Genomic DNA, 15,051 nt, shown 5'->3' with positions numbered 1-15,051 from the left:
TCCCTTGTTAACATATTGAATTGCACCCCCTCTATATAGAATGAACTCCCTCAGCTTCATAGAGTCCAGTGAAAGCTGCTGAATAATGTTCCCTTGTTAACATATTGAATTGCACCCCCTCTATATAGAATGAACTCCCTCCGCTTCATAGAGTCCAGTGAAAGCTGCTGAATAATGTTCCCTTGTTAACAGATTGAATTGCACACCACTTTGTATTTTTTCCATAGAACGAAAAACTGACAAATGTGACATTATATTATATATATATATATCATATATATACGATTATATATTTATATTAATTTAAAAGGAGGTCCTCCGATGTCTAACGGAAGGCTATATTTTAACTAGTTTTTTAGTTATGTTTTTCTGTGTCGAAGTTCATAGTAAGTTAACTCATTACGTTGAGTCACGTTACTGGATGTGACCTGACCTAGTCTTATACGCTAGCCCTCAGAAACACGATAGAGACCTTTGTAGTAATTGACACATCACTTTACTGTAGTGTTCGCACCTATATAAGTTATCTTTGTCATACCTGTAGATATACAGTATGGACATACTATATATATATATATATATATATATATAATATATATATATATAATATATTATATATATAAATATATATTTACCTAGTTCAACGATACGTTGTCCTCAGAAGCTAAGGTAGGGGATCAAATTTGTAATCCCTACTTTAAACGTTATAGATCAGATGCAATTTACTTTACTAACTTTGTCCTCACGAAGTATTGTATACGTTCAGTAAGAATTTGTGATTCATTAATTATTTAAATAATAATAATAATAATAATAATAATAATAATAATAATAATAATAATAATAATAATAATAATAGGTGATCTCAAGCAGAGCCCGTTAATAAAGAACAGTTTTTTCATTGTGAAATTTCTCACAAATATACACACTGGGGGCTAATCAAGCTGCTAGCAGTAAAACCTGGAATGGATCAAACTGCTTTGCAACGGGAGTCTCATCCCCATCCCTGAAACTGAGCTCTCACCTGGGAGGCGAGGGATTTGAGGTGGGAGTCTCTGCCAGCCAATGGAGTCGTTGATACCGCCCACACTGGCCGTGATTGACAGAAGTCGTTGTGGGCTCAGTGAAATATACGAAATAGCTCGCGTTCCATTGAAATGCATAAATAAATAAATAGATAGATATGTATTTTCTATCTTCTTTCTTTCTTGATTTGTTGATTTATTCTTGTGTCGGTTCCTCGTTAGTATAGTGGTCAGTATCCCCGCCTGTCACGCGGGAGACCGGGGTTCAATTCCCCGACGGGGAGGACGATTCCTTTTACATGTGTTTTGTGTTATTATTATTATTATTAAAACTACATTATTATGCTAATATTGTTTTTGTAATGTCTGGAACAGAGTGTTACGATTGGCAATGCTATATTATAAATATACAAGACAATAATAATAATAATAATAATAATTATGGATTTCTATTGTGTTTGTAATTTTGAAATTAATTAAATGGTTGTTTCGCTTCTACAAAAATGAAATACAACTGCTTGACAACCAAATCCGACTCTGTTGAAAATGCGCTGAAATCTGGAGAGGGAGGGGGTGGTTATTCGTGCCCGGGTCTGTGCAGGTGTGGCTCGGTTCATCTCGGGTGTCTCTCCCGTGTTAGGGTACACCCGATTCAACTCAGGTAAACAGGTTTCAGGTAAACACGCTGGTTTCGTCCTTGTTTGAGGACAGGATATCCTGTCCTCAAACAATCCTGACAACCAAAAATGGACTTTGGGCTCACCTGAACCCGAGTCCACTTGAACTCAACAATCTATCCTATCTATCTATCTATCTATATATATATATATATATATATATATATATATATATATATATATATATATATAGATATATAGATATATAGATAGATAGATAGATAGATAGATAACAACTCAATTCGACTCGGATCACTAAGGCAGCGGTGTTGAACTCCAGTCCTCCAGCGCCCAGTCTCTTCTGGTTTCTCTGCCCAGTTAATCTCTCCATTCATCTCATAATTTGTTCATTTCAGAATTCAAGGTATACCACCGAGGCCGGGAGAAAAGCGTTCAACGAGTCCAATCAATCTAATAATTGAAGCCAGTTAATTAACAGTCATGCATCCCATTATAACATTGTGTCAGAGCCACAGGAAGCAGGGAGCCGGCAGAAACTGATACGGATTTGTTTAAGCTGCACAATAATAGTAAAGATGATAGTGATAATATCATTAGCGTCACTCGATACAGTATGGTATCCATATCCATATATATATATATATGTGCAAGCTGTCCCCCGCATTTGTTAGCTGACAGGATGACTTTTCAACCTCTTGACACAGTCGCGCAGGAGCCGCTGCAACAGTATGCGTTCATGCGCAGGTCTGCAGGATGGCTATGTACCTCTCATTGAAATGCTCCCTCCCTCCTTCATCCCTCTAGGCTCCCTCCAGTCCAGGACAGGCTCAAAGCATGGAGACTGAACTGCAAATGAGGGAGGGTGCGATTTGAATTACTGGCACAACCGCACACCGGCACCTACAGCGATACAACTGTGTAACATCCACAAATACAAATAAAAAAACACAGCCCTGCGGGGGCGCTCTGAGTGCGTGGGCCAGTGTGCAGTTCAGCTGCTCTGCCCCGCATTTGAAGGCAGCGGTTTGTTTTTCATGGGCAAATCTTTTTTTTTTTTTTTTTTTTTTTTATAAGAAAGGGGTTCGAGTTAGTTCTAGCGTGCATTGTAACGCAATGACGTGTGAGCGTAAGTGTTTACATTCTTGGAATTAAATAGCCGGCCATAGTGTGGTGTTTCCTGGCTCTGGGAAGCTGAGCTCTGTGGAGATGCATTGTGTGGTGTTTCCTGGCTCTGGGAAGCTGAGCTCTGTGGAGATGCATTGTGTGGTGTTTCCTCGCTCTGGGAAGCTGAGCTCTGTGGAGATGCATTGTGTGGTGTTTCCTCGCTCTGGGAAGCTGAGCTCTGTGGAGATGCATTGTGTGGTGTATCCTTGCTCTGGGAAGCTGAGCTCTGTGGAGATGCATTGTGTGGTGTTTCCTCGCTCTGGGAAGCTGAGCTCTGTGGAGATGCATTGTGTGGTGTTTCCTGGCTCTGGGAAGCTGAGCTCTGTGGAGATGCATTGTGTGGTGTTTCCTGGCTCTGGGAAGCTGAGCTCTGTGGAGATGCATTGTGTGGTGTTTCCTGGCTCTGTGAAGCTGAGCTCTGTGTAGCCTGCCACGAAGAGCCAGCGAGGCCCCTCCGGTCCGCAGCACGTTGCGTTGGGGGTCCCCTCGCTGCAGCTGCTGTTCTCCATGTTGGGTTTTTTCGTTGGGTTTTGTTTCCTGTGTTGTTCGTTGCGTCGTCAGGCGCTGAGTTGTGAAAGAAAGGAATTATTATTATTATTATTATTATTATTATTATTATTATTATTATTATTATTATTACTGTCTCTGGGGAGCATGCACTATTGTAAGTTTCTTTCTATCTGTGTGTGTGTGTGTCTCAGTGTGTTTCTCTCAGTGTGTGTGTGCAAAGCTGACAGCGTTTATAAATCTCCAGAGCTGCGGTTTCCGCTCTGCAATGCGCTTGCAGGTTTTTTTTTAGATTTTATTTTTTTTTGTGTGTGTGTGTGTGTGTGTGCGTTGTTTTGTTTGCGTGTTTGAACAACATGCCTCTTTATATCGGGCTGGTTTACAAGCACAACACGCGCTTTCACACTGACTCGTTCCTTCTTTCTTTCTTTTGGGTTTTTCTGTCAAATTTATGAGTCGCAGTTTATAATATAATAGCAAAGGTTTGGAGATCAAACAGCGCGGATTCTAAGTGCGTGTTTATTACAGTAGATTTTTCATTATTATTATTATTATTATTATTATTATTATTATTATTATTATTATTATTATTATTAAAGGAGTATCCTCACTCAAGTAGGAGAGAGTATGGGGAGAGAGAGATTAGAAATGAGACTGAGGGAGAGGGATAAGGTACAAACAAACCTCTAGTCACAGACAAGGGGGCTATCCATATTCCTTGTTCGTTTTGAAGATCATATGGTTTGTCCCCCCCCTAAATTTTCAAGATTGTCCACTCTCGCACAAGTCCAATAAATAATAAGAATAATAATACCATAATAGCACCTTTAACCGTGTGAGGTGGCTGTGTGTGTGTGTGTGTGTGTGTGTGTGTGCGTGTGCGTGTGCGTGTGCGTGTGAAGATCGTTTGTTATTTTTGTAACCTAATTTATAGGGACTTTTTTTCTTACCACAAGCACCGAAAACACACACCCACACACTGAACCACACACACACGACTCACACGCACACCAGACACACACACACACCTGTAAATTATAGCAAACAATAAAAACATTGGATTAAATATCCCTGAAAAAAAGAATGGTGTTCGTAGCTTTTGGTGTTGTTCATGGTGTGTGGGTGTGTCTGTGTGTATGGACACGGACCAGAGAGTAGGGTGCCAACAAAGTAGCCATAAAAGTAGACACACACCTGCTATAACCCCCCCCCCCCCCCCCCCCCCCATCTCTTCACCGGGGTGGATTCTTGTAATCGAGGCGTCTTCTGTTAAAGGGACGCGTTCTGTTCTTCCCCCGGTTTTCCGTTACACCGGCGGGGTCGCTGCGTCTCTACATGATCGCGGGAGTCCCCTTCGCTTATACAGAGCCAGCCAGGGCGGAGTTAACTTCTCTACCACAGAGCCGAGAGGTTCAGCAGCAATATGTGTGTGTGTGTGTGTGTGTGTTGCAGTGTGTGTGTGTGTTGCAGTGTGTGCGTGTGTGTGTGTTGCAGTTAGTGTGGGTGTGTGTTGCAGTGTGTGCGTGTGTGTGATAGTGTGTTGCAGTGTGTTGCAGTGTTTATGTGTGTTGCAGTGTGTTTGTGCGATAGTGTGTTGCGTGGAAACACACTGACACCACACTGTGGGCTGCATGTCGTCTCAATACAGGGTCAATACAGATATCTTACATTCAAATAAAAAATAACAGTGAATAATGTTTTTGTTTATTTGTTTATTTTGCTTTTACACGGGTGATCTTTACAGGGTGTCTAGTTTTGTCAGTGTGTTGTGTGTCACTGTGTGTGTGTGTGTCACTGTGTATCACTGTGAGTCAGTGTCAGTGAGTGTGTGCGTGTGTGTGTGCGTGACGACTATATATATGTTCAATGTACACTGTTTCCAATCTGGGGCTGTGACGTTTCTTGATATTATATGACCGTGTTAATATTAATATTAATATCTGGGCGCTCAGCATTCTAAAAGAATATTTATTGCTTTGGTGCCACCAACAGCTGCAGCTTTTAAAATCCTTTCTTTCTCTTCTCACTGTGTTCCATTCATTTCCTTTCAAGCGCTGGTCCTGGAGAAGCGAGTCATGAGGGAGCTCTTCTCCCGAGGAGCTCCAAATATTCCAGCTTTATCTCTTTCTCTCTTTCTTTCTCTCTTGCCTTCTTTCTTTCTTTCTTTTTGTCTTGAACATTTGAGGAGAGTGATGAGATCTCTGGAGAATGTCTTTGAGTTTACCCTCCTGGGTGCAGATGAGGGGGGCAAAACCAGGCTGGGTGACTCTGTGCTGTGGTTGATGGCTCTAGTCTCCCCCGGGTGCAGTATGATGTTTAAGCCCTGCTGGGTGACTCTGTGCTGGGGTAGATGGCTCTAGTCTCCCCCGGGGGCAGTATGAAGTGTTTAAGCCCTGCTGGGTGACTCTGTGCTGGGGTAGATGGCTCTAGTCTCCCCCGGGGGCAGTATGAAGTGTTCAAGCCCGGCTGGGTGACTCTGTGCTGGGGTAGATGGCTCTAGTCTCCCCCGGGGGCAGTATGAAGTGTTCAAGCCCGGCTGGGTGACTCTGTGCTGGGGTAGATGGCTCTAGTCTCCCCCGGGGGCAGTATGAAGTGTTCAAGCCCGGCTGGGTGACTCTGTGCTGGGGTAGATGGCTCTAGTCTCCCCTGGGGGCAGTATGAAGTGTTCAAGCCCCGCTGGGTGACTCTGTGCTGGGGTAGATGGCTCTAGTCCCTCCCCAGGGTGCAGTTGAGGCTCCTGAACCCGGGCAGGGTGACTCTCCCCAGGGTGTAGATGTCGCGATCGCTGCCCTGGTTCATCCTCTTCACCAGGTTCTTCTCGTACAGCAGAGGGTGGTAGGCGCCCAGCGTGCAGGCGTCGTCGTGGAAACGCTGGTAGTAGTGGCACAGGTCCGTCTTGCGCTTGGAGGGCAGGTACTCGTAAACGTGCACCGTGTCACACAGTGACATCATCAGGACTGTACCTGCGGGGGGGGGGGCTTGTCAGGTTTGATACGTTCCAGAAATATGACTGCACTACACAGGAGGTGCCATGCAGTGAACTGCAGTGCAGTACACAGCTCTACAGTGCAGTACACAGCTCTAAAGTGCAGTACACAGCTCTATAGTACAGTACACAGCTCTACAGTGCAGTACACAGCTCTACAGTGCAGTACACAGCTCTACAGTGCAGTACACAGCTCTGCAGTGCAGTACACAGCTCTATAGTACAGTACACAGCTCTACAGTGCAGTACACAGCTCTGCAGTGCAGTACAGAGCTCTACAGTGCAGTACACAGCTCTACAGTGCAGTACACAGCTCTACAGTGCACTACAGGGCTCTATAGTACAGTGCAGGGCTCTACAGTACAGTGCAGGGCTCTATAGTATAGTACAGAGCTCTATAGCATAGTACACAGCTCTGTAGTACAGTATAGAGCTCTATAGCACAGTACAGTACAGTACAGGGCTCTATAGTGCAGTACAGGGCTCTATAGTACAGTACAGTACAGAGCTCTATAGTACAGTACAGTACAGCACAGGGCTCTATAGTAAATCACAGGGCTCTATAGCACAGTGCAGTATTGTATTGCACAGCACACTCAGTCTATATTGCTGCAGAACGCACCAAGCATTCCAGAGGAGGGCGGGTTCCTCTGGATGGACTCTTCCATGTTGTCCTGGATTTGCTCCCACAGCTGCCACTCAAAGCGAGGGTGCAGGATGTAGAAGGGCTGGGCAGGGTGCTGGAGGCGGTACTGCACATACTGCTGGAAGATGGGGTAGTCCGTGCGATTATACCACTGCAGAGACAGAGGGGGGAACGGGAGAGAGAGAGGGAGAGGATTGAGAATGAAGGGAATGAAGTCTCAATGCTGCTGGAGGCTTAGACCGGGAATCTGTCTCCCTCTAGTGGACGCTTGTAGCATGGCATCGGTTTGTACACTAGTCAATATATATATAGAGAGAGAGAGAGAGAGAGAGAGAGAGAGAGAGAGAGAGAAATACAGGCAGACAGATCGATAGAGAGAGATATATAGATATACAAACAGATAGAATGATAGATAGAGAGATAGATATACAGATAGATAGACATACAGAAAGATAGATATACAGATAACTGCATTAAAGACCTGTTTTAAAGCAGGTTGTTATATTGCATATATAGGCTACTGACAGATTGTTATATCATGTTTTTGCTCCGACTCAGCTCCCAAGCGTTTCGATGTGTTGAACACGTCTCTGTCAGGGGAAAACACGTTTCGGAAAGGGGCTGGAAGTGTGATTATAGGCTTGCGATGCCATGGTAACCACACGCGTGTTCCTAAATCATTCACAGTGAAATGTAGCGATCTTTAGATCTCCAGCCTGCAGCTCCTTTGCAGGAAAGCGCTGAAGTAGAGCCTCAGGGAAGCAGGCAGGGCAGCGCCGCTATCAGTTCTTAGGTGTTCGTCCGTCCACGGCGCGGCGCGATAGGCCGTCTATCCAGGTCCTAGGATCTAGTTATATTTTTGATTTTTTTTTTTTTTTTCTTCATTTGTTAAAATGTTTGCCATTAAAAAAAACAACATCTCAGCCATATAAAGTTCTTTTTTGTTTGTTTTTTTGTAACCCTGTTGTCGAAGCCGGTCTATCGCGCCGCCCTCTGCCGGCGGGCAGCGGAACTGCAGCATCCCCAGCGCGCATGCTCAGTTCACAGCGACGAACATGGCGTCTAACAACGGCGGCGGAATGGAGGTGGACGGGGCCGGTCGGTATTTCTTACCTATTTCTTACCTAACGGCTTCGAATTGTTTATTTAAAACGCGTTTGAATGTCTGTAAAGAGTCCCGGCTCGATAAAACACCCGGTCCGGTGCGGTTTTAAAAAGCTCCGTTTCGCCGAGAGCTTGACCCGGCTTGAATCGAGACCCTGACACGGGGTCCCGCCCCTAGCCTCGGCTTACGGGGCTGATTGGTCGAGCTGCGTTTCAGCCTCTGTGCTGATTGGAGAGTCAGGGTTTGGTGGCGCTGTGATTGGTCGGCGCCGCGCAGGCCTTTCCTATGGTAAAATTAAAATGACAACAAAACGCTGCATTGTGAATAATTAAAACTAATAAATAAATCATTAAGTAAATAAACAAACAAACAAACATTTAGACCGCTAATCTCCCCGCATTGCAAAGCCGGGTACCGTGTAACCCCGAGGCCATTGCAGTATGTTGAGCAGCAATACTGTATTGAATTTAAAAGTGTTGAATTTAAATCAAGGGAAGTAATGTTAAAAGTGTACAATGCATTAGTAAGATCTCATCTAGAATATTGTGTGCAGTTCTGGTCACCTCGCTACAAAAAAAAGGATATTGCTGCTCTAGAAAGAGTGCAAAGAAGAGCGACCAGAATTATTCCAGGTTTAAAAGGCATGGTCATATGCAGACAGGCTAAAAGAATTGAATCAGTTCAGTCTTGAACAAAGAAGACGACACGGCGATCTGATTCAGGCATTCAGAATCCTAAAAGGTATTGACAGTGTCGACCCAAAGGGGACTCGTCCTGAAAAAAGAAACAAGGACCAGGGGTCACACATGGAGATTAGACAAAGGGGCATTCAGAACAGAAAATAGGAGGCACTTTTTTTTTTTTACACAGAGAATTGTGAGGGTCTGGAACCAACTCCCCAGTAATGTTGTTGAAGCTGACACCCTGGGATCCTTCAAGAAGCTGCTTGATGAGATTTTGGGATCAATAAGCTGCTAACGACCAAACGAGCAAGATGGGCCGAATGGCTCCTCTCGTTTGTAAGCTTTCTTGTGTATTCGAATCGTTAAAATTAAACCAAGGCTAGTCTTTCATTGTAAATTCGACATCGTTACCAGCAGCTTAATTAGCCCTAAATAAAGTTGTCTGACACCCAGTTTGATCGCATCGGGCAGTGTGTACCTAGCTACTGAGCCGACGAGGGCGGCGGGGGTTGTCTCTCTCTCTTTCTCTCTCTCTTACTTTCTCTCTCTCCTCGCACTCTCTCCCTCGGTCCCTCCTCTCCTCCCCCCCCTCTCTCCTCTCCCCCCCCCCCCCCCCCACCCACAAACACCCCCCCCCCCCCCCCCCCCCTCTCCTCTCTCTCCCCCCCCTCCTCTCTCCTCTCTCTCTCTCTCTCACAGGCCCCCCCCCCCCCCCCCCCCAGCCCCATGTGATTTGGGCCTCTGGAATGACTTGGTTCGTTCCTGTCGGTGGCGTACTTTCACCCTCTTGGTCATCCTCAACATCTCTGACCACTGGTCCCATGGTCCAGGAGGGGAGGGCCGTGCAGTCCTCCTTGAGAAAACTGAGAGGAGAGGAGAGGAGAGGGGAGGGAGGGGAGGGGCCCGCTGGGGGGTGAGGCAGAAAGGGGGGATGGGAGGGGCCCGTGCAGGGTGTGAGGGGAGGGGGAGCGGGAGTGGTAGGTCCGTGCAGTGTGAGAGGATAGGAGAGGGTAGGGGAGAAGGCTCGTGCAGTGGTGGAGGGAGAGGGGGAGGAATGGGATGCACGGGTCCGACTCCTGGTGAGAGGGGGTGGCCAGAACCAACCACAAAAAGAGGGTACACTCCGTGGCAGGGTGACGAGGAGAGGAGGAGAGGGGAGGTCCCCCCAAGGGAAGGGGAGGGAGGGAAAAAAAAAAAAAATGGAAAAAAAAAAAAAAAAACAGAAAAAGGGGGAGGGGGCCCGTGGCGGGTCCCGGAGGGAGGATGAGGTGAGGTATGTGGGGGCCGTGATGGTGAAGGATAGAGAGAGGGAGGGGGGGTGGGAGGGGGCGCATGCAGGAGATGAGTAGAGAAGGAGAAGGGGGAGGTGGAGGTGCTGGTCCGTGCCACTCGCCAATGAGCAAAGGGTCCCGGGAACGGGGAGGGAGGTGGGAGCCATGCATGCGTGGAGGGGGTGTGGGTCGGGAGCTGTCTGTGCAGACAAGGTGAAAGGTCCCACACTTTGACAATTAACCCTGCAGCTAGGCTTCCAAGAGTTGAAATTAACCCTGCAGCCAGCGCTTCCAGCATAGATGCCAGACCAGAGAGGCACACAGTGTGGGAATGAAGTTCTGCTCACACAAGTGTTGCACAGATTCATGGTATATTGTGTGATTAAACATTGTGGTTTTATTTGTCTCCCTGTCTCCCCTCTCCCCTCTCTTCCCCCTGTCCCTGCCCCAGTGGTGGGAGCTCTGATTGGGAAGCAGGAGGGCAGAAACATTGAGGTGATGAATTCCTTCGAGCTGCTCTCTCACAGCGTGGAGGACAGGATCGTCATCGACAAGGAATACTATTATACCAAGGAGGAGCAGTGTGAGTCTCTCTGAGACTGAGAGAGAGAGAGAGAGAGGAGAGTGTGTGAGCCTCTGAGACTCTTCGGAGAGAAGAGAGAGCCTCCTGAGAGGTGAGTGAGGTTGACTGTGTGAGTCTGAGTGAACGAGTGAATCAGACATCTGTGGCAGCCAGTAATTAAACCCTCTCTGAAAAAGATCCTATCCCTCTCTCGCTCTCTCTCTTCTTCCCTCTTCTCTCTCCTCTCTCTCATCCCTCTTGGCTCGAGAGAAGAGTCAATTCGTCCAGTTTAACAGGTAGTTAAAGAGAATGGACAAATTCTGGGCTGGTACAATCCACAGGGGCGGCCCTCCCGCCATCGAATATCCTTGGTTTAGCACAAGCATGGACCAGGTGGGTCTCGTCCACTGCAGTGTGACTGGTGTCATCTGTGTATCTGAGACTCATAGACACAGTTGTGTGTCTGTGTCATCACAGTCACATTGTATCGGTGTCCATTGATAGTAATGACTGTGTCTCGACCAAAGTGTCCTCAGTGTATCTGTGTTCTAGTGTGTCGGTGTCCTCGAGTGTGGTTATATCTGTGCACACTGCAATGGAGTCCCACAACAGACAAGAGTCACGGAGACAAAAAGAGTGGACGAGACAGGACACGTCCCCAACAGCACTCTGAGAGCCTCTCGGGGGGTAAGGAGTTCGGACTTTGGGGACTGGGTTCAACTGAACTGCAGTACCTTCTCTGTCTCCCTGCCTCCCTCCCTCCCTGCTTCACTGCCCGCCCTACCTCACTACCCCCACCTCCCTCCCTCCAGAAACCTTCAGAAAGTCTGGACTGCAGTTCAGTGTGTGACCACCAAGTGTCAGCACAGTATTGTAGAGCTGAAGTCTAAGCATGCTAGCGCTCTACAGGAGTGGAATAAGTGTGTAAGGATCACACTGCTGTGCAATCAGCAGATAGGGTTTGTGGAAGCAGTTTTGATGAGGGGTGTGCTTAGTTACTTTGTCTATTTTGCAGCACTGTTTATATACCAGTCTAATATCTCTCTCTCTCTCTCTCTCTATCTCTCTGAGGTCCACTCTCTCCCTCTTCTCCCTCCTCGTCCCCTCCGTTCAGCGCTTCTCTGTCTCACTACCTCAGTCTCGTCTCTTGAACTCTATGTCATGAGACCCGTTTGTAGTTTGAGTTCAGTGCTGCCATCATCAACGGATATGGGGTGGCGCACAACACAACTGAATTCCGCACACACTGAGACACACACACTGAGACACACACACACTGATACACACTCGTTGCGCATCAAGTCGGAGCGCCCACCGCAACGCGCTTTGTATGCACACACACACCCCTTGAGGAGCCACACACACAGATAATTTACACAGCTGTTAGACCACACTACAGTATGCTGAACAGCTGGGCGATGTGTGTGGGATGGGCGGCCCATGCGGTTGTTCTGCCCAGAGCGCTCGCGCACCACCACGCTTAGACACGCTGGCGCTCTACACACACTTGAGACACACTCGTCTTAGACACACACACTGCGACAACAAACGCTTCCACCCTCCCACCAAACAGCGGCATGAAAATCGCATCACACAAAACTCTTAGTACACACACCCACCTACGGACACACACCACAATCTACAGAAGCACGGTATGGTGGCAGAAATCTGCGACGTATCTCACAACTGAGCACGCTTGATTTTTCACAATTATGACCAGCTCACATGCCCACTCTGAGGAACAACCATTGATACACAACACACACTTGAACATTCTCTTTGATTAACAGATGTAATGTTTGTGGTTCGACTCTTTTTGTCCGCGCGTTTGAAACACAACTGTGCGCCGTGTTATGGGGCGAAACTGTAATAAGTGTTTTTTTTTTTCTTGTATTTTTTTTTTTGTTTTTTGGAAAAAGTTTTGTGGATTATTACTACCGAGTAAAAAACATTATGTACACTGAGATACACACTGACTACACTCGAGAACACACACACACTGTGTAGAACACAACACACTTATTACTCACACCTACACCTGATTTTTGTGTCCGGCGTCGATCCTCTCTCCATGGTCTCTGGGTGGAATCGGTGGCTAGTTCCTTCCCTTCCCCGTTGGAAGCGAAGCAGTGCGGATGTTTGCTGCTAGCTGCTCCCTGGCGCCTGCTCCTCGGCGACCCACGCGATCCGGAGCTGCTATTCCTGCTCTCCTTTCACACGGGGAATCAGCGGCCTCGCTCCGGACAGCGGAACTGTCATTGTGTTTGCGCTCTGTGTAACCGGGATGAATCCCCTCCCCAGGCCACCATGCTGTTCGCTGAACTCACCTACACCCTGGCCACGGAGGAGGCAGAGCGCATCGGCGTGGATCACGTGGCGCGCATGACGTCTACGGGCAGCGGAGAGAACTCCACCGGTAGAGAGCGAGTGTGTGTGAGTGTGTGTGTGTTTTTTTTTGTGTTTGTGTCTACATCAACGCGTCGACCACCGGCGACGCTAATGCGGAGAGACACAGAAGTCACGACTCGCTCCTCGATACAGTTTCATTAGCTGAGTCGGGTCTCGATCGTATCCATCGACTCGTTTGGGCTCAGATGCGCACGCCGATCTCCGGTATACTAGAGTCACGTGAAGGAGTGATGCAGTGTGAGCGGTGGCGGGGAGAGGCTGGGCTCACCGTTGTACGGGTGGGGAGGGGCTGGTGCGGGGCGGGAGGTTAGGCGCCGCGGCGGGGTGTCCACTGGACCTATTCGTCAGATCTACATGTAGTTATCGTAGTCACGCTGACTGGGCAGCCCCGGGAAACCTTGGTGTCTCCAGCTCTCCCTGTGTGTGTTTGTGTGTGTGTGTACTCTCTCTCTCACCTGACAGATAGAGTGAACACACGTACACGACCAGAGACAGATAGAGTGACACATGAGAGGTGGACACACAGAGTACATATAGAAAGTGACGTACAGAGACCAGACAGAGAGAATGCATACACAGAGAGGAGACATACACGATAGAAGACAGAGACAGAGTGACCGCAGCATATTAAGAAGAGGAGTGACACAGAGAGACAACAGATGATGCTCTGTCTACAAGCTCTGTCTCTCTCACTGTGTCTCTCTGTGTCTCTCAGGTGAGGTCCCGTTTAATCATGAGATCCTGCGGGAGGCGAATGCTCTGTGTCACCGGCTCCCAGTCCTCAGCACTCACAAGTTCAAGACAGACTTCTACGATGTGAGTACACTCCCAGCACACTCCCAGCACAGAACCAGCACGCTCCCAGTACACTCCCAGTACACTCCCAGCACACTCCCAGTAGTCACTCCCAGCACAGAACCAGCACGCTCCCAGTAGTCTCTCCGTCACCAAAAGACTCACAGATCCATTCGTTATCGTTAGCAGTGTTTTTCCTTTCTGGGTTAGTAGCACCTCCTGAACTCTAAGATAGCTATTGGAGATCAGTTTAAAAAAAAAAAATAGACAGATTGACAGACACACACACACAGACTGTTACACGCGACACTCAACTGTAACAAAGTGAAACCGAACACACACACACTCCTGACAATGCTGCGCTGTGAGTATGAAACTCTTGACTTCGCTCACATTCTTATACAAAAACCTGTCCATAGCCTCATATGGATCCATTGCCCAGAGAGACTGGCGGGTCCTTTCCCTGAGAGGATAGGAGACGAGGCTAGTGGACGCGGGGTAGTCTCCTCCCTCTCCTCTTCTCTCCCTCCCTCTCCTCTCTCTCTCCCCTCCCCCCCTCTCCTCCTCTCGTCTCCTCTTCTCTCCCATCCCGTCCTCTCCTCCCCCTCCCGCTCTCTCCCCCTCCCCTCCCTCTCCTCTCTCCCCCCTTCTCTCCCTCCTCCCCTCCTCTCAGCAATGTAATGATGTTGGCCTCATGGCTTATCTGGGAACCATCACCAAGTCCTGTAACAGCATGAACCAGTTCATCAACAAATTCAACGTGCTGTACGACAGGCAGGGGATCGGACGCAGAATGAGGGGGCTGTTCTTCTGAGGGACCCCGAAACTGAGGGTCCCAGCTCAGAGGCGGAAACAAGACGGTGTGATCCAGTCCTGGTTTCACTAAGAGTTTAATAATCGTCTGCGGTGACATTGCTAGTTCGAGCTCCCTCGTCACAGTCGCTGACCATGACCTAGCTGTGATCCACGAGACGTGGTGCAGCAGAGCTCGCTACGAACCGCATAAATGCCATGTATGTTGTTGAATGGCGTTTTCCCAAATGCGTTTTCCAAATAAAAATTAAATTAAAAAAAAAAAAAAAAAAGTTTTAAAATGAAATGTGATTTGAATTTGTGCCTCGGATTGACGGGCAAGTTCCTTCCTGTTTGTTAATCCTGTCAACGATTTCAACATTCTGGTGGAAAACTAAAAACTAGGATGCAGTACCAGGTTCGATAACACTGATGAAGGCACTAGAGCCAAAACACTGGTCTGCTTGA

General features: G+C 47.7%; 2 protein-coding genes and 1 non-coding gene across 3 annotated transcripts; 2 read left to right on the top strand and 1 right to left on the bottom strand.

The window, feature by feature from the left end:
* The first annotated feature begins 1,237 nt into the window (after positions 1–1,237).
* trnad-guc lies at positions 1,238–1,309 on the top strand. Its single transcript has one exon. It is a non-coding gene; the product is annotated as a tRNA-Asp (tRNA).
* A 4,320-nt stretch (positions 1,310–5,629) lies between these two features.
* LOC121305667 (beta-galactoside alpha-2,6-sialyltransferase 1-like) lies at positions 5,630–9,577 on the bottom strand. The gene is made up of 3 exons (XM_041237361.1): positions 9,532–9,577; positions 6,943–7,182; positions 5,630–6,297 (listed from the first exon to the last, which is right to left on the bottom strand). Exons 1-3 carry the CDS (start codon positions 9,575–9,577, stop codon positions 6,041–6,043), a joined length of 543 nt encoding a protein of 180 aa, XP_041093295.1. The 3' UTR covers positions 5,630–6,040.
* cops6 (COP9 signalosome subunit 6) lies at positions 9,576–14,683 on the top strand. The gene is made up of 7 exons (XM_041237359.1): positions 9,576–9,602; positions 10,476–10,608; positions 11,189–11,274; positions 11,766–11,795; positions 12,886–13,003; positions 13,712–13,812; positions 14,465–14,683. The coding sequence occupies exons 1-7, from the start codon at positions 9,576–9,578 to the stop codon at positions 14,603–14,605; spliced, it is 636 nt and encodes a 211-aa protein (XP_041093293.1). The 3' UTR covers positions 14,606–14,683.
* The last annotated feature ends 368 nt before the right edge of the window (positions 14,684–15,051 follow it).

This window comes from Polyodon spathula, chromosome 44 (assembly GCF_017654505.1).
Source record: "Polyodon spathula isolate WHYD16114869_AA chromosome 44, ASM1765450v1, whole genome shotgun sequence".
Taxonomy (NCBI): domain Eukaryota; kingdom Metazoa; phylum Chordata; class Actinopteri; order Acipenseriformes; family Polyodontidae; genus Polyodon; species Polyodon spathula.
Note: the sequence above shows the minus strand (reverse complement) of the source record. Positions and strands in the feature narration are given on the sequence as shown.

Coding starts and splice junctions, on each gene's coding strand:
- cops6 (XM_041237359.1), top strand. CDS start 9,576: ATGGTCCAGGAGGGGAGGGCCGTGCAG. Junction 9,603..10,475: donor AGGAGGGGAGGGCCGTGCAG/TCCTCCTTGAGA, acceptor GTCCCTGCCCCA/GTGGTGGGAGCTCTGATTGG. Junction 11,796..12,885: donor GTGCTGCCATCATCAACGGA/TATGGGGTGGCG, acceptor GAATCCCCTCCC/CAGGCCACCATGCTGTTCGC.
- LOC121305667 (XM_041237361.1), bottom strand. CDS start 9,577: ATGGGACCAGTGGTCAGAGATGTTGAGGATGACCAAGAGGGTGAAA. Junction 7,183..9,531: donor GGATGACCAAGAGGGTGAAA/GTACGCCACCGA, acceptor AGCAGCATTGAG/ACTTCATTCCCTTCATTCTC. Junction 6,298..6,942: donor GCCCTCCTCTGGAATGCTTG/GTGCGTTCTGCA, acceptor CCCCCCCCGCAG/GTACAGTCCTGATGATGTCA.